This window comes from Neophocaena asiaeorientalis, unplaced genomic scaffold, assembly GCF_003031525.2.
Source record: "Neophocaena asiaeorientalis asiaeorientalis breed wild unplaced genomic scaffold, Neophocaena_asiaeorientalis_V1.1 scaffold88, whole genome shotgun sequence".
Taxonomy (NCBI): Eukaryota; Metazoa; Chordata; class Mammalia; order Artiodactyla; family Phocoenidae; genus Neophocaena; species Neophocaena asiaeorientalis.
Window position 1 is genome coordinate 332709 of NW_020175683.1, and position 19027 is coordinate 351735.

Genomic DNA, 19027 nt, shown 5'->3' on the forward strand with positions numbered 1-19027 from the left:
CCTGTGTATGTGTTTTAATTATTTCATCAGCTTAAAAAATCAGGATCTGTATATGTATGGCTGATTCACTTTGTTATAAAGCAGAAACTAACACACCACTGTAAAGCAATTATACTCCAATAAAGACGTTAAAAAGAAAAAAAAATCAGGAGCTTTTCTCTTCTTATTACCTCAGTATACTTATTATTACAAAATATAATAACAAAATTATTCAGAGAAGACAATTTGCAAAATGTTAATCTTACTTTACAATTCAGAATCAAGAGAAAGGTCTCAAAGAGCACAGAAGCTAACAATGGCACCTAAGACTTCATAAAGCATGTTCACTACAAACTACAAATGGGGCACATGGATATCTATATCTCCATATATATGGCTTTTTTAAAGCTTTTTAGAATATTCATCAGAATGACTCTTATGAACTTAACACTCAGTTTTCTTTACCTGCCTTAAATATTTAGCTGGCAATAAGTATAAATTCCTAACAGTTAGAGAAAATGAATAAAGCACTCACACCATGAAAAAAAATATGATTCAAAATAAAATGAGAATACCAAGTCGGTAAATAAGATTACAGAACTAAATATCAAATGAATGACTCAAGTGGAAAGACTTTCTTCAATTTTTATTCTTATGTTGTAATTCACAGGCACTTTTTTTTTTTTTTTACTGAGAACCTGATTTAACAGATATTTCCAAGGCCACATCAATCAGTTATAACATTGGTCAACTGAATCTACATCTGTCCAGCTAAAGTAATCTCACAGGAAGTCCTGCAAAGTCAGTAGCTAGTCTGCATTCTAAACTCAAAACTTAGTCATTTTTCAACCCTCCAGTATCAATCAACTCAGTGATTTATTTAATTGCCCTGCAGTCCTTACCACAGGCTTTTATCCTAAGATGAGTTTTTATCCTACAATTAGCCCTGAGAACAAAGAAAAAAATCTAACTCAACACAACAGTTACAGGTTTAATAAACTGTTAGTTTGAAAAATATTTGGGGGACAAACTAATAAATACCAAGCACTTTTTTTTTAAGCCTTTTCAAGTATGAAAGAACTCTTTTCCAAGCATTATTAAAATGTAGCAGGAAGTTCAATCAGTTTTAAGTTAATTCACATTTTCAAATATAGAGGAAGGGAAGCAACTTAGTAAGACATACTCTCTGTAATCAGATATGGGTGAAGGTACAAACTTTACCCATACAATTTGGAAGCACTTTCAAATATTTTAAAAGAAATGATATCAGAGACCAGACTCAAGTCATTTCTTTAGGTGGAACTATTTAAAAAGGAAATTTTGTTGCACAACATAATCAAAATGCCAAAAACTGCTCATCTTTAGGTACTGAAGATGATATTAAGAAAATATTGGCAATTCCAATAGATCTTCAGATCACAAACTGAAAAAAAAAGCTACTGAATTGTACCACAAGCCTATTTAAGTGTTATACTAAGCAAATAGATTTATTTTGAATGACTAATTGCAATGCATTAGTTGTACCACAGTTTTAGGAATCATGATCTTGTATTGGGGGCTTTAAAAATGGAACTGAATATGAAACCTTGAGAACACTCATAGAAGAGCAATGAGAAACATCATTTCAGGGGCTCCTACAGATTCTTCCAGATTCAATCCTATCCAAATTCAATCCACATGAGTACTTTTAGGCCACTAAAAGGTACCTTCGAGCTGGCTATAAGGACCCTGGTTACAAGCAATACAAGGATAAAAGGACATTATTACACTAGAATTACCATAATGAAAATATTAGAAATAATATCAAAGCCAGACTGAGTCAATACCCACAGGATTTTATTATCTTCAACACTAGTGACTGCTTAACAAAATATGCTTAACAAAACGTGTCTGAAAATTGTGAGTTTATATTCCTATATGATCACAGAAACAATCATTTTTAAGATTGAATAGCAATATTTATTTTACACCTATTATCTGACTTTAAGATAATATCTTGCAAAAAAAAGTTACAGCTTTTAGAGATGAGAAAAAATAAAAGACAGACAGACAGAAAGAAAGAAAGAAAGAAAAGAAAGAAAGAAAAGAGAGAGAAAGAAAGAATCCCAAAGAAAGAAAGAAAGAAAGAAAGAAAGAAAAAGAAAGAAAAGAAAGAAAGAAAAGAGAGAGAAAGATAGAATCCCAAACTCAGGACCTGGAACATCAACTAATTCACCACAGCTTTGCAGTGTCAAATAAAAGGTCTATCATAGAAAACTACATGCGAGTGTAAAACTTCTGTTTCTGGACTTTGATCCAAGTGGTCATAAAAAGGTGTCCTCACTTATTAGTATCTCCTATTTCCAGTATATGCCAAATATTCTCAAGCTTTTGTCTAGTACAAAACAAAGCAATAAAAAGTCAATCATATTACCCCTATAATTCTAAATGATCTAAAACATCGTGCACAGTCACAGAGCTGATTAGTAACTAATGAAAGGTAAGTTATTCTAATAAGCTGTCAAGAATAACAACAGCTGTTAAAGTGGCATTAGCACCAGAAAGGCTTCATCTGTGAATGCACAAGCATTAAAGCCCTTAATGAACGCAGCATCTCAAACTCGTAGGACTGCAAAGTTTTCTATGATAGTGAGGGTGGAGGTTTTCCATAGGTTTTAGTTACTAGTCTCCAAGTAATTTTTATGCCTATAGATTATGTTACGAATCGTTCAACTGACACTCTCAAAATTCACTTAAACAGGTTTTGATTGCTGAAAAGCATCTATTTGTGTGCTGCAAGCTATAGCTTTTAAGGAGGTGCTTAGCTCTGTATTTGAAGATAATTATAGGAAACAATGTAATACAGCAGCAATAATTGCTTTCAAGGTCAACCAAAATTCACAGGTGTTTAAATGAGAAGTTAGTGCCAGAACCTTCCTTCTATTCAGTGACTACTATTGAGTGCAGACCATTCAGTCTGGGGAGAGAATAGAGAAGCATGCATGAATGTCAAACAACAATTAAATCAAATAAGGTAGAAACAGTTCTATCAATGAGACTGTTCACAGGCACAGATGGCCAATCTCAGTGAATTCAAATTTATTTAAAATCTTAAAACTCGCCAAATGCCTCTACAGAGCTATTCTGTTGCATGGGTTTCCTGAATCACATACAGTATTCATTTTTTACATTGTGTAACAAAAGGGAAAAAAGCAAAGTAATGTGATCTTCTTGTTAAAGCAAACAAACAAACAAACGACTTAGCTGTAAAGTTAAGGTGTCTGTAATAAGATTTGACCACAACCATGTGAATCACACCGTGTTCAGCAGGTTGGCCTTTTTATAATCAACTAGTGCCCAATCTCTGATTCTTATTTTAAGTTTCCAGTTAATGCCATCAAATATAAGCCCAAACTGGAATACTGTTTCTTGAAAAACCTCTGGCTACGCATAAGACTTAGATTATATTCTTCACACTGACAACTTTCAGTGCCTTGCAACTCCTAAAACTGAGGGCCTGCCCTACTCTTGAATGTCTTACACTTTCATTTTCCGGCTTACACTCAACATAAACTCTTCTCTCAAGATTGTATACACACACATATATATCACAGAAAGGGTTCAGCCTCTTGTCAACATCAACTGTAATATAAAAACCGTAACTGAAGGTCTAAATTTTACACTAAGCAGTGTACTTTTGAGAACTGGGATTTTAATCCTATGCTACTTGGGAAAAAAAGTAATGTGAAAAGAAATGTAACTTAACTCATTCAATTTATTTTCCAAAAAAAAGTAACTCAAAGTTCTGGCAGGCTCTCAAAGTGAAGTGTTTTTACGTATGAGTTAAAACCTACCGCCAAACCACCCCAAGTTTATGTCTTTAAAAGGGGGGGGGAGACAAAGGACATTTACGCTGATTTTAAAATAAGTAATTTTGTTCTTTCTTAATAATCTGCCTGAAGAACATCTCTAAAGAACATCCCCCTACACATTTAAAACATCAGCCCAGTTCTCCTGCCCATTCCCCATTCTATGCGCTATAGTTCATTAAGGGCGGAAGAGTGGAAGTGTGCAAGGGTGAAAGCAAACCGGGCACAGATGGCCTACGAGAAGGTGACCTCTAAAAACTGTTGGCTCCCAGAAATCGATAATTCCAGACCTAGATGGTCTTAGTGCCTCACCCCAAACTCGCAGAAAAGTCCTCTTCGAAAAGAAACCACTTTCCATTCAGGGTTTATCCTCTGGTCGCTCCAGATTTAGGATTTTGATAGAAGGCGAAAGCGGCGAACAGGATTTTAAAAGGAGAGCGGAGTAATTAAACAGAAGAGATAAGATTTGCGCCGAAGCCACCGCCTCTTACTAAAAACCTCCGAAAGTGATCAAATCGACACCAACTCTGAACGTTCGTTATAAGACGTAGAGTTAAAAAGAGCCCCATCTAAAAGTATTACATCCACGGGAAAGTAAAGGAAGACAAAAATCTCAGAGTCCATTTTCAGTGAAGCGTCGCCCGCCGGTGTGACCCGGGTGCCACCCCCCCAGCACCCGGCCCCCACCGCGCCCCCGGGGAAAGTGGGAAAGACGGGGAGATGCTGAAGGAAGTACCTTGTTTTGTCCCCAAAAGGCAACATAGCAAACGTGGTGAGTTGGAGGTGCAGATCAGGCGGCCTCGACGGACCCTGGACTCCAGGAGGCGCCGGGGGGCGACGACGTGCCCAGGTGAGGCCGGTAACGCGAAGCCGGCTCCCCTACCGCCTCCGCGGTCGCGCCACCGCCCGCGGCCGCCCGTTCGCCCAGCGCTGCGCCGCCCCCTGGCTGGGAGCGCCCGGCCGAGTCGCAGCGGTGCGCCGGCGAGTGGGAGCCCAGCGCCCAGCCCCGGCCGGCCCTTTCACCATCACCGCCCCGCGTGCGTCTCCCTCCCGGCAAAGCGGCCAGCGTCAGCTGCCCGAAGGCCGCTGCCGGGAGCCGGCGACGGCGAGGTTCGGGCCCCTTCTCCAAAGGGGTGCGTCTGGGAGTCAGCCCGAGTCCGAGCGCAGCAACCTTGCCCGCGCCCCGGCTTCGCACCAACTCCTCCGGCTTCGGGGCACCAGCCCGCCACGCACTATCCGTTCCACCCTCCTAGCCCCTCGGCTTCAGCCTCAATTCCTCTCTAAGTCTCCCGCGAGCGTTTCCCACGCGCGCCCCGACTGCTCGCTAAGCAGCCGCCTCCCAAAGGACAGGACCCCGCCTCCCAAAGGACAGGCTCCCTCCTCCCCGCCCTCCGCAGCAGGCGCCCCAGCGGTTGGCTCCGGACCAGGAAGAGCTGGCCTCTGGGGTCGCCTCGGGCCGCGGGACCTGTCACCCGCCGAGGTCCGCTCACCGCCGCGCCTCCCCACCGCCCTTTGTGTGCACGCCACGAACCCCTCCGCGGAGCCCGTTCGGCGGCGCCGCCTTGCGCGCAAAAGCGAAGGAAAAGGAGAGCGCGGAACAACCAGGGGACTGGAAGGGGGCAAAAGGCGACAGCACTCACTTTGGGAAGGTTCCGGCATGTTGCTGCCTTTGGGCTTCTTCGTGGTCTCGCCCCTACCCTGGCTTCCCCGCCCCGCCAGGGCAGGGGCGAAGAGAGACGGGGGAGGAGCGGAGCCACAGGGAACGCGTTGGAAACGGTGCTTCCGGAGCTGCAGGGAAGGGGCTTAAAAACTGTTTTGGTTTCGCTAAGGAGATTTGGGGGAACCAGGAGGCTAGAGAAGGGCTAGAGGAAGGCCTGTGAGCGCAGATATATGAAAATAATCTTGCTCCCAGGGAATACCAGGGCTGCCAGCGTGTGTGTGTGTGTGTGTGTGTGTGTGTGTGTGTGAAATTTGTGAGCAAGTTGGATCGAATCCGACGGTTTTTCGACTGTACTGGCCTTAAAGTCGAGGTCTCTACACCATAACAGGATCATGGCCCTACTTCAAAAGCAAAGGGCCTGAGAGTGGAGACGGTTTAATGGTTAACGAAGGGGAAAATTCAATAGGGGAGAGAGATCAGCCCCAGGTCACGCTCCAGGCCCCGGCAGGGTCTTCCGTGGGTCCTCTTCTTACCTGGTGCCTTTCCTAACAAAGTAAGAGAAGGTAAAGTCCCAGTGATCGTCCAGCCACGCTTCGACCGAGTCCTGGTCCCACTGCTGCTGCGGCCGCGCGGAGCCGGGGCCGCTCCGCTCCATGATCGGCGCGGCGCGTCTCTGCGGCTTGCTGGTGCTGGTTTTCCACCCCAGCTGGGGTCCCTCCCTTGGAGGAGCTGGACTCTGCCTCGAGACCCTCCCCGTTCGCCCTGCTCCAGTCCGGCCGGCTTTCGGCGAAGCTGCTCAGGCACCGGGCCACCCTCCTGCCGTGCCCTGCCTCTCCCGGTCCTCACCGCTCCCAGGTGTGGCGGGGTGCAGCAGCCCCGCGCTTTCCCTGGGTTCTGGCTGAGACTAGCTCTCGCAGTCTCTCCAGTCCCAAGATTCCGAGGCGGCCGCGGCGGCGACTGGCGAGCTCTCCGGAAGCCTAATGGCCAGGACTAGAAGGAAGCCAAGGCGGCCGCTGGGGTGCGCTGTGTGCCGAGCCGGCTCCAGAGGAGCGCGCAAAGGTGACTCTGGGTGTGTTCGCTGGGCGTCCCACTCTAGGAAAGGGAAGGTCGCGCTGTGGAGAACCATCCCAAGCCCAGAGAGCGGTAGCTGGGGTTATTTTCGCCCGAAAATGAGAGGTGGTGGTAGCCCGGGCACTTTTCCTCAGGCCTGGGAGAACAATGACTGTCCCGCCTCGCTTTCCATCAGCCCAGCGCATGGGTCTGGGAGGAGCGGGGACGCACCTTCCTCGGAGCTCTGCCAGCGCAGTGGCTCAAAGCGCCCCAGCCAAGGACCACTCCTGGGTAAGGAGAGTTGGGGCGTGTGTCACCTCAATAGATTTGCAGGTCCTGGTGGGTAACTTCCAACAAAACCATTCCCGTGATTTAATGTTAATAACAACAATAATATTTATAAATTAAGTGCCTTCTCATCAAAGGCTTAATTTGCATTAAGCCCCTTTTCCTGACTGGAAAAAGAAAAAGGTAGATTGAAATGCAATAATCACGATGGTTTGTATATGAAGTCAGAAAACAAGGGCGTCTCCGTACAATTAGGTTAACTTGAGAGTACGGGCACTACCCAGGTACCAGAGCAGCCAGTTAGCCCAATTTTAAGTTAATTCATCATTTATACTGAACTGGAATTAATACACACACACCACGAAAAAAGTATCTGTTTAAAAGGGCTCAGCCTTACTACCCTGTTTTGTCCAATCCCTATCATGCTTTACAAAAAAGAATTGGTGTCTTCCTTTGCTTTATCCTCATCCCCATCTCCATGCAGTTTTAGTATGGTATTTTGCCATGACCTAATTTTTTTGGCAAAATTAAACTGGAGCTGTGTTTCACAATGTGCGAATGACACCATTAGCAGTGATATACCAAAAGTGATCTAGCCGACATACTTTTTACAAACTCCTTTCAAAATATTCTTGGCAAGAATGTAAGACATTACTCACCACATAGAAACACATCATTAAACAGATAATATGAGAACTTTAAAAAATGTCTTCCAATCCCCCAATGCAATGGTTTATACTTCCTGCATTAAATAATTGTCCTTTTGTAACTTCAGTTTCTTTGAAACTTCATTGTTGTATGCAAGTAGCCACAAACCATTAAAAACCAAGCAAGGGAGTAGAGAATGAAGTGATGTATAATAAATTATATCAGATTTTAAAATGACAGTTCTCTTCTAATTTGTTACTATGATAGTGAGTGCAGTGCTCATGAACAAAAGTGCTCAGTTTTTCCTTGTGGAAAGCCATGCGTTTCTCCTCTCAAGAGGTCAACTATAATTTAAAACTCTACGTCCTACTAAAGATGGAGTGGATTTTTGGCTTGAATTGCTTGCCTTGGCTGGCTACCATGATTAAATAAACAGGCATTATCCAAATGTCCATTTTCTCTCCTAACTTCAAAGGGTTAAATTATCAGAAATCAGGAAGGCTTCCGAAAAGTTTGTGCAAGATAAACAATCTGTGGACTATCCCATCATGAGTCTCATTTCTGTGTGGTGTAGATGTTGGGTTGAGGGTTACTGTGAAGGCCTGTTAACCTGAGTGAGTATATCTCAAGGGATGGGGGATGAGGCATTTCAAAATGTTCTAGTCTCTAGAAAACTCAGACAAAACAATACCTCTTGTGACTTTAAAGTACTTTAAGTTAAGCATATTTTGAACCGGCTCACCCTGGCCTTTTGTTCTCCAGCTCCATTTATTCTTTATTCCGATTTGCCCCATTATTTTATGTATGTTCTAACTTTTTGGTATGGATTGCTCTAACCATCTCAAATCTTGTTTTAGAATAAGTTGAAGAATGAGTAAATAATAAACATTATCAGGAAATAACTTGGAAAATGATGTGAATGCTACTTACAACAAACAAACATGCAATGACTTAACAGAAAGCCCTCCAATGTATTCCCATTGAATAAAATCCAAACTCTCTAACATGGCTTACAAGCTTCTGCATGATTTTTACTGACCTCTACTGCTAAAGGTTTTATTCAAACAACTAGAAAAAACAAACAAAACCACAGATGATCAAATTCCTTTTCCAAAAAAGAGAACACGAATTATAAAAATCATGACATCTTTCCTGCCTTTTTTTTTTCAAATACCACATAATATCTTCTGTTTCCTTGCAGCAAACCTATATGTTCCAGGCTTGAAAAAATTGAGTAAATACATTTGCACATATAATGGGATCTAGGTTTCCCATTGTTGAACAGGAAGCCTAGAAGGTACATTGTGGTGTTGAAATGGAATTGGAGGTTAAAAATTAAATGTGTGTCGGTGTGTGTGTGTGCATGTGTCATGTGGGGAAATCCCACATGACAAGGAAATGCAGGCAGCTTTTAAGAGCTGTTGGCAGCCTCCAGCTGACTGCCTACAAGGAGCTCTATCCAGAAAGAAAAATGAATTCCTCACTCTTATAACGGCAAAGAACTGAATGCCACCAACAACTGGAGTGAGCGCAGAAGCAGATATTTCCCCAGTCAAGCTTCAGATGAGACCATGATCCCAGCCAATAAACTGATTGCAGCCTTGTGAGATGCTAAGCAGAAGACATCTTCATAACTGACATCTTAATAACACTGAGTCCTAGAATCTGTTAACATAGTATATTTATCCATTTATTCTGATCTTTTAAATTTCTCCCAGCAATGTCTTACAGTTTTTAGTGTACATGTCTTGCACATATTTTAATAAACTTATCTCAGTATATATTCCACTGTCACTGAGAGATACTAGAAGCAATGACATTCATGTGACAATGAGTACACTTAGTCCCAGATTTTGCTTTCTAAATACCACTCTTCACTTTAAAAGAAACCAGGAGTCTTTGGAGAAAAGATTCCAGGTTTGTGACAGGGAAAGTACAAAATATGCCTGGAAAATCTTGTTTTGACAGAAAATAAGAAAGACTTAAATATGATACCAACATATCAGAACAGAGGACATATATGAAAGGGGCTTCAAATGTACAAGTCTGAAGCAATTGGAATATCAAAATATATACTGATAGCAGCAAATTTTAAACCATTGACTAAAACAAGAAACTGTGATTCCATACTGATATAAATAAATAACTAGATAAGCAAATAAATAGAAGAGAAAGGAATGTTCCTTATAGTAGAATGCCAGCTAATAAATATAAAAGGAATCAAGTAATTAGAAAATTATTAATAGTTGCTAAAACTAATTAATGAGACTGTGATGATGGGTGGGATATCTACATAGCTTAAAGTATCTCCTCACATAAGAATCGATATTGTCAAAATGACTATACTACCCAGAGCAATCTACAGATTCAATGCAATCCCTATCAAATTACCAATAGCATTTTTCACAGAATTAGAACAAAAATGTTTACAATTTGTATGGAAACACAAAAAACCCCAAACAGCCAAAGCAATCTTGAGAAAGAAAAAATGGAGCTGGAGGAATCAGACTCCCTGACTTTAGACTATACTACAAAGCTACAGTAATCAAAATAGTATGGTACTGGCACAAAAACAGAAATATAGATCAGTGGAACAGGAGAGAAAGTCCAGCAATAAACCCACACACCCATGGTCACCTAATCTATGACAAAGGAGGCAAGAATATATAATGGAGAAAAGACAGTCACTTCAAAAAGTGGTGCTGGGAATACTGGACAGCTACATGTAAAAGAATGACACTCCCTAACACCATACCCAAAAATAAACTCAAAGTGGATTAAAGATCTAAATATAACACCAGATACTATAAAACTCTTAGAGAAAAACATAGGCAGAACACTCTTTGACATAAATTGCAGCAAGATCATTTTTGATCCACCTTCTAGACTAATGAAAATGAAAACAAAAATAAACAAATGGGACCTAATTAAAAGGTTTGAACAGCAAAGGAAACCATAAACAAAACAAAAAGCCCACAGACAGGGAGAAAATATTTGCAAACAAAGTGACTGACAAGGGATTGATCTCCAAATTATACAAACAGCTCATGCAGCTCAATATCACAAAACTACCCAATCCAAAAATGGGTGGAAGACCTAAACAGACATTTCTCCAAAGAAGACATACAGATGGCTAACAAACACATGAAAAGATGCTCAACGTCACTAATCATTAGAGAAATGCAAATCAAAACTACAATGAGGTATCACTTCACACCAGTCAGAATGGCCATCATCAAAAAGTCTACACACAAATGCTGGAGAGGGTGTGGAGAAAAGGGAACCCTCCTACACTGTTGGTGGGGATGTAAATTGGTAAAACCATTATGGCGAACAGTATGGAGGTTACTAAAAAAACTAAAAACAGAGCTACCATATGATCCAGCAATCCCACTCCTGGGCATATATCTGGAGAAAACCATAATTTGAAAATATACATGCACCCCAGTGTTCAATGCAGCACTATTTACAATAGCCAGGACATGGAAGCAACCTAAATGCCCAACAACAGAGGAATGGATAAAGATGTGGTACATATATACAATGGAATATTACTCAGCCACAAAAAAGAACAAAATAATGTCATTTGCAGCAACATGGATGGACCTAGAGATTGTCATACTGAGTGAAGTAAGTCAGACTTCTAGAGAAAGACAAATATCATATGATATCACTTATATGTGGAATCTAAAAAAAACAGTACAAATGAACTCATCTACAAAACAGAAATAGAGTCACAGATGTATAAAACAAACTTATGGTTACCGGGGGTAAGGCGGGAAGGGATAAACTGGGAGATTGGGATTGACATATACACACTACTATATATAAAATAGATAACTAATAAGGACCTACTGCATAGCACAGGGAACTCTGCTTAATACTCAGTAATGACCTATATGGGAAAAGAATCTTAAAAAGAGTGGATAAATGTATACGTATAACTGATTCACTTTGCTGTACAGCAGAAACTAATACAACATTGTAAATCAATTACACTCCAATAAAAAATAAAAAATAAGTAAAATAAAATAAAATGAAAGTATCTCCTCACAGGTTTCTTTATTACTTACTGTGGGAAAATAGTATCTTTACAACAAAGAGACCTTGTGGATGCCTCTCTAACCAAGTGATTCGATTTATTATCACTTATACTGGGACAAACCAACAGTGTACACCTTTTAATAGAATATCCTGAGAAGGACACAATGTTACTTCTGTGTCATTACTGCCAAAATCATGAATCTAATCATGAGGATGAGATTGAGGGATTTACATAAAACACACCTAGATTGAGAAATTCTACAAAATAACTGGCCTGTATGCTTCAAAGATTTCAAGGTCAAGAAAGACAAAGACTGAGGAGCTCTTCATTATTTATTGCTATGCAATGATATTACCACAACGTTAGTGGCTTAAAGCGACACACGTTCGTTACCTCTGTTTCTGTGAATTAGGAGTCTAGGTTGGTTAAGCTGGATCCTCTGCTCAGAGGTGTCTCACAAGGCAGTTGGGGTATCAGCCAGAGCTTGTCTCATCTGAGGCTCAACTGGAGAAGGATCCTCAGCTAAGATCACTCAGGCTGTTGGCAGAATTCAATTTCTTGTGATTGTAGAACTGAGAAATTCTTTTTCTTGCTGGGTTCTGGCTGAAGACCTTTACAGGTTATTAGTTGGAGGCCAATCTCTTGCTTCTCAAAGCCACTGTCAGTGCCTTGCCACACGGATTTTCCAAACATGGCCAGTTGCTTCCTCAAAGCCGGCAAGGGAGGCAGCCTCCATCAAGATGGGCAGTATAAGCTTATAATTATGTAATCAAACAGTCACATACCCATAATCACATAAATACATACATACCTTTGCCATATTCTATTTGTTGGAAATGTGGACAAAAACAAGTTCCCTGCCATTTCAGTAAACAATGAATGTTGCCTGCCATCAAGCCATCAGCCACTGCAGCTGCCTCAACAGTGTGTCCAGAGGGGAATACAGGATAGAGAAAAGCAGGATACTGGCCCTAGATATTGATAGTTAAGATGCATAACAAAGGAACAATTTCTGTGAGCCCAGACTCTTGCATCTTCCCATAAATAGAAAAGCACTAAAAATCATTAAGATGAAATGTCTGGGTTCTGTCTGGTTTTTGTTGTTGTTGTTTTTGTGTGTGTGTGTGTGATTAGTTACCAGTAGTCTTTTGATGTTCGACTACGTGGTTTTTGTTGTTGTTGTTGCTGTTTTGTTTTGTTTCCCAGCAGAAACTCTTCTATGTCCTGGTTCCTCCCTTACATCTATGGAATAGTTCCTCAGAGCTGTTTGAGAGGGTGTATCCTGGGATATAGTCCTCAGTAAGGCCACCAAATAAAACATAACTCTCAACTTTCAGGTTGTACATTTTTTTCAGTTGAAAGAAGCAAGTCAAGGTTTTGCCCTCACATAAGGGGAGGGGATCATACCAGGGTGTAAACAGCAGGATGAGGGGGTCGTGGAGGCCCCCTCAGGAATCCAACTAGAATAATACTGTATAATAAAGCACCATGATTGGGACATAGCATGTGTTCAGTAGATATTTGCTGGGTCAATTTAAAAAGAAATGTGGGATTTTTCTTAGAGTACTTTGGCAGTACTTTTGCTTATTGTATGTATGTAAATATGTCAGCAGTTGATCTCTGGGGAAGGGTTATTTCTTTTAGTGGTCTTTAGAAGTCGTATCACACTTAATAAGATCAGCTTACTCTTAGCAGCACTAGGCTCATGTGTGATATAGCAGTTTTCTGAGGACAGTGTTGGAGCACATGTTTCAAGTTGTTGCACAGTAGGGCTCAGCCTAATATTTTAAATGCGTGAATTTAAATCAGACCATAATTCTCAATTTCAAAGACAGAGCCAACCGATGAATAATAAAGCCGTGTTATAGTGCAGTGCCATGATTCCAATCAGTACACAGTATTTTCCCCTCAAATCAAACATAGGGTTTTCTACCCAAGCCTCTTGAAGCAGCCAAGAATTCACTTTGATATACAAAGGCTGATCCATGTGAAAAGACATTACACAGAGGATGGCGAGCAGCTGTTCTTCATATCAAGGAAGGTCACACATAGAGGAAATGGACTTACATTAAAACAGGAGAGATTTTGGACAGATACTAGACACACTTTCCTGACAGAGGGATGCAACACAGATGGATTCATGATGAAAAACAACTGTGGACTCTTTCCCTAGAGGGGAACCTGGAGGTTCCTCACTGCCCTTTCACCTGCATGTGGAGAATATGTTAAAACAGAGGAATGATACTGTTTTAATTGATATATAATATTAACCATTCACAGAAACACGAAATAACCTAAAACACCTACATCCAGAACAAATCTATATTTTTTTCATCCACTTTCCTACTAAAGAAAAGATTTCATTCTCTAGAGAAAATATCCTGTGCTAGTCAGAATGACTAAAAATAAAATAATTAGTTTAGAAAGAAATAGCAAGGAGTGAAACACTTTTAAGTTAACTGTATCCAGGTGTGACACACTTAACTAAAAACCAGTTTAAAAGTAGGTCATTTAAAATAAACTCTTTGAAGGTTAAAGGAACAAAAATGTGTATTTTTACAAGAAAGCCAAGAGATACAGGTTTGTTGATCTTGATTCTAGCTTAGAGAATCATTTGTCTTTCCTTTATAAGTTATAGATAAAAACTTTTTAGTTGATGCTCAGCCTCATTTAAAAAAATCTCAGATGGCTGCATAGACACCATTGTGAAGCCTGCCTCTTTCCAAATATATAAGAAAAAGTGTGACTTAATTATTATGCCAGAGAAAAAGAAAGAACCTCATGACTGGAGATAACATTCATCTTTTAGGAGTAACTTTTGGATAAACTTCTTTGGCTCAATTCTTTGAAAACAAAAATCAACATTTTACAATTTAGTAAAATCAATTAAAACTCACACAAGACCGTCAAATTAGGGATACTTAAGGTGTACAAAAATTTTCACTCCACTTTGATACATGCCTTGAAAATACTCCATTTTTTAAATAAACAAAGGTTGTACAGAGATCTAGATGAAGCTAGAAGTTCAGTCCTTTTATTGATAGATATAGTCACAGTGACTCAATTTTCCCATTCCTTTCTTATAGGGAAATGAAAAATATATTTAAAGGTGATAACATGCAGTCATAATATTTGGAAGTTCTAGGCTAAAATTTCCAGCTATGCTTACATAAAATGTTGTCTTTAAATAATAGCACTTCCAAGAAGGGTAATCAGTAAGTCAGTCGAAAGAAGGAGATACCCCACAGAACAGGCCCCAATTCCTTCAGTTTGTTTTCATTCTTCTCTGTCAATGAAATCACCGAGGTGGTGCGTATATTAGAAGTATTGTGCAAGATATTCCAGCATGAGAGTAAAGCCTGCAAAATTTCTTTCATATTAGGTCTGGGAACCTGAAAAACATTTCAATAATGTCTTAAAACTCTAGAATTGATCAATGCAAGTGATTTTCTCTTTGCAATAGTTACCTTGGAAGGCCATATGTTGTTTTTTTCTAATATTTATTTATTTATTTATCTTTGGCTGCATTGGGTCTTCGTTCCTGGGCACAGGCTCTCTCTAGTTGCAGTGATCGGGGGCTACCCTTCCTTGTGGTGCATGGGCTTCTCATTGCGGTGGCTTCTCTTGTTGCAGAGCATGGGTTCTAGGTGCACGGGCTTCAGTAGTTGTGGCACGCGGGCTCAGTAGTTGTAGCTCACGGGGTCTAGAGCACAGGCTCAGTAGTTGTGGCGCACGGGCTTAGTTGCTCTGCGGCATGTGGGATCTTCCCGGACAGGGGCTCGAACCTGTGTCCCCTGCATTGGCAGGCAGATTCTTAACCACTGAGCCACCAGGGAAGCCCAGCCATATGTTTTTATAAACTGTGTTGCCATTGCTCAAAACATTTTGGGAAATTCCTCTTTGAATGCTTTCAGAGTCTGCATTAGACTTTTTGCATCTCTTCAGTAGTGACATTATTTTGGTGTTTTTATTTTATGCTGAGAGTGAATTTGTTTTTTTGTATATTTTACTATGTTTTTTAAAAATAAATTAATTTATTTTATTTTTGGCTGTGTTGGGTCTTCATTGCTGCATGCGGGCTTTTCTCTAGTTGTGGTGAGCAGGGGCCACTCTTGGTTGCGGTGCCCAGGCTTCTCATTGCGGTGGCTTCTCATTGTGGAGCATGGGCTCTAGGCGCGAGGGCTTCAGTAGTAGTGGCACGTGGGCTCAGTAGTTGTGGCTCGCGGGCTCTACAGCGCAGGCTGAGTAGTTGTGGCGCACAGGCTTAGTTGTTCCGCGGCATGTGGGATCCTCCTGGACCAGGGCTCGAACCCGTGTCCCCTGCATTGGCGGGTGGATTCTTAACCAAGGCGCCACCAGGGAAGCCCTGTTTTGTCGTGTACTTTAAATAGCCAAAATTACTTCATCTATGATCTGGTGGGAAACACATTTTTTCTTTTTGGTAAAATGAGAAATGTTTATAAAGTAGTGGCACTGCTTTTTGTCATCCGGATTGGAAATTTACACAACCCTGTTTGCCAGCTGTGTGACTGCCCAATGCCTCAGTTTCCTTCTCTGTAACAGTAGTAACAATGGCTCACATAGACTTGTTCCATTGTGGGATATAATAAATATACTTTAGTAGTCAGAGTGCCCAGCACACAGTTAGAGCTCAATAGTTCTTACCTGGAGAATAGCTACATGAAGGGATTTCTAGCCCTCTCCTTTCTATTAAACTCCTTACTCCATCTATTCAAATCCAGCACAGTCAGTTTCAAAACTGACTCCAAATCTGTTCTCTGAAGTCACCTTTTTGGTGTAAATAAATCATTTCGTAATTTTCTCTTTTTCCAACAATCACGGAGTCCTGAAGATTGATCATACATCATGACTCTTAAATCCATCCCCTTTTCTCCAGCCCACTTCCTGTCTTCTATCCTTGAAGCCATGCATTCTCCATGTTGCAGGCAGAGTGATCTTTCCAAAGTGTAAGCCTGATGGAGTCACTTCCCTCTTAAAACATTTTAGTGTTTCTCCATTATCCTCTGGATAGAGGACAGTCTTCTCAGTGGGACATATAAAGCCATTTGTGATCTGAACCTGGTTTATTCTAGAAGCATCAGTGCCACATTTCTTTAAATGTAGCATATTCTCATTTTCCCAGGACTTTGCAAGAGGCTGAAATTTGCTCTCTTTGGCTTCTGGGTAACTCCTACTGTTCCCTCTGGATTTAATTTAGAGATTAAGTTCTCCAGGAAACTCACACTCCCAGGCCCTCTACGGGTCCCACTTCCCACCCAAGGCTCATTTAGGTATACCTCTTAAGTAATCTCATAGCACCTGCTCAACCATTGCCCTGTATTGTAATCCTCTAATTGAAATTTATTTCCACATCAAGACATGAGCTTCTGGAGGGCAGGCCCTGTGTCTTATTCATGCTAGTCTTAGTTGAACACCCCTGGGACCTTGTGTTCATATTTATATCCCTAGGAACATAATAGGGCTCAGTAATCATTTATTGAATGAACGAATAATGTTTCTGATGTCTTACTCACTGCTCTTGTAGCTCATTAACGATTTTTATTGTTATTAAGATAAAATAAATCTCCCAAATTTGGGCTTTCACACCTGCCCTCTCTGACTTGAAAAAACCCAGAGCTGCATAGCTCAACTTCTCACTTAATGTGGATCTTTGCTCACATATCACCTCGGAAGGGTCTTCTGAGTAAGTAAATAGGACACACGATCAGACCATTGTCAAACACAGCTATATTTTTCTTGATACACTTATCTACTCTGACATTATATTCTATATTTATTATTTGTTTGTTTATTCCTGATGTCTGTAAGCTCCGTAAAGCTGTGTTTGTTTTATTCACCACTGGATCCCAGCTCCCACAATACTGTCTGGCACATGCTGGGTGCTTAATGTTAAGTAAAGTATTGCATACCAGATTATAAGGTCCTTGAGAACAGTAAATTGTGTATGCTCCACATAATAACCTAAAATATTATAGTATGTAATTGATAAATATATGTACATGTATTTGCTGTAGTCACCTAAAAAAAAGTAACAGGGTGCCTGTTGAGGCAGGCAATACCTGTAGGTAAACTTTGAGAGGGGGAAATTAAAAATTAAGTGAGCACTTCCAACCTGTAAGAAAGGAGGCAGACAGTTTCTTTGAATCAGGTCTTCTGCTAAAAATCACGGGATATTTTGCCTTTAGTTATGTACATGTGGTATAGGAAGGTTTCCTTTGTTTGAAAGGGGAATGACAGTTGAAACAAAAGGCTGCCATGCCCTAGGACCCCTTGAGTAAAAAAGGTCCCTAGGATGGAATGAATTCGTATAAGGAATTTGGAACATCTGGAAGAGAGGAACTAAAACATGTATCTTTATTACCTGTGATTTAGCATTGGGAGGCGGCTGGGGGCGGTGGGACTTTGAGGGGTACAGTGTGCCAAGCTGAATCAGGATGCCCCTGATCTAGGTACAAAGGCAGAGAAGAGCAATGGTTCCCCCTGAGGAAAAATCATCTGCAAAAGGGGCAGAGGTGGATTTATCCCGAAGTTACAGAAGCTTCCAGGATCATTCATTTACAGGACCCCTTCTGAGTCTCTGAGTGGGTCCCTAGCAATGTGACCACATCATTGCAACTATTTAACTGCTGACTGATTGAGACAACTGACTCTTTCCACCCAAAATTCCTCCTCGGACTTCTTCAGTAATATCACTGGAGTGGCTGAAGGCGTTTTGGGGATCCAGCTAAGAGGAAGTTCATAGGTATACATTTAGTTTGGTTTAAGGGGGATATCTTTATCTGATTCAAAGTCAATTCTTTTTATTGTTAAGTTTTTGCTAGCTGCCCTGCTGGACGAATGAATTATAAGAATATTCCTACCACCCATTCTTCAGAATCACCTAATCTCAGGACAAGAAGGGTCAGACATCCTGTTGAAATATGAATGTGTCTTACACCACCTGTCACTAGAAGTACATGGATAGTTCAGGAGAAAAAAGCTCTTTCTGACTTGGGGAATCTGGAAAATTGTGATGAGACTTAGTTTAAAATGAAACTGTAGGGCTTCCCTGGTGGTGCAGTGGTTGAGAGTCGGCCGATTCAGGGGACACGGGTTCGTGCCCCGGTCCGGGAAGATCCCACATGCCACGGCGCGGCTGGGCCCGTGAGCCACGGCCGCTAAGCCTGTGCCTCTGGAGCCTGTGCTCCGCAACGGGAGAGGCCACAACAGTGAGAGGCCCGCACACCGCAAAAAAAAAAAACAGAAACTGTAATATGTTTTAAAATTACTGGATAGCAAAAAATTCTGGAAGATATAGAAGAAGAATGCTACTTTCCTAGTCTTTGCTGAAAAAGGTATTAACTATTTGATTCCGATGATAAACCAAACAGAAAAGGATGTAGAGTATGATTTTAAGGCCTTCACCTGATACTCTACCATTCCATGCCTTCCATCAAAAAGAAATTTTTTTTTTTTAAATAGAACCTCATGATGGAAGGGGACATAGTA

At 41.0% G+C, this 19027-nt stretch overlaps 1 protein-coding gene across 3 annotated transcripts in view; it reads right to left on the minus strand.

The window, feature by feature from the left end:
* The window catches only part of PDE5A (phosphodiesterase 5A), a 140234-nt gene extending 133999 nt beyond the window's left edge, over window positions 1-6235 (minus strand). The window contains exon 1 of one of the 3 annotated variants that reach the window (XM_024731995.1): window positions 6021-6235. In XM_024731995.1, the coding sequence (XP_024587763.1) occupies window positions 6021-6142 (122 nt within the window). In that variant the 5' untranslated portion in view covers window positions 6143-6235. Of the gene's footprint in view, window positions 1-4563; window positions 4628-5467; window positions 5508-6020 lie in introns of those variants that run through there. The other 2 variants (XM_024731997.1, XM_024731996.1) reach the window with 2 other exon arrangements.
* Window positions 6236-19027: the final 12792 nt, after the last annotated feature.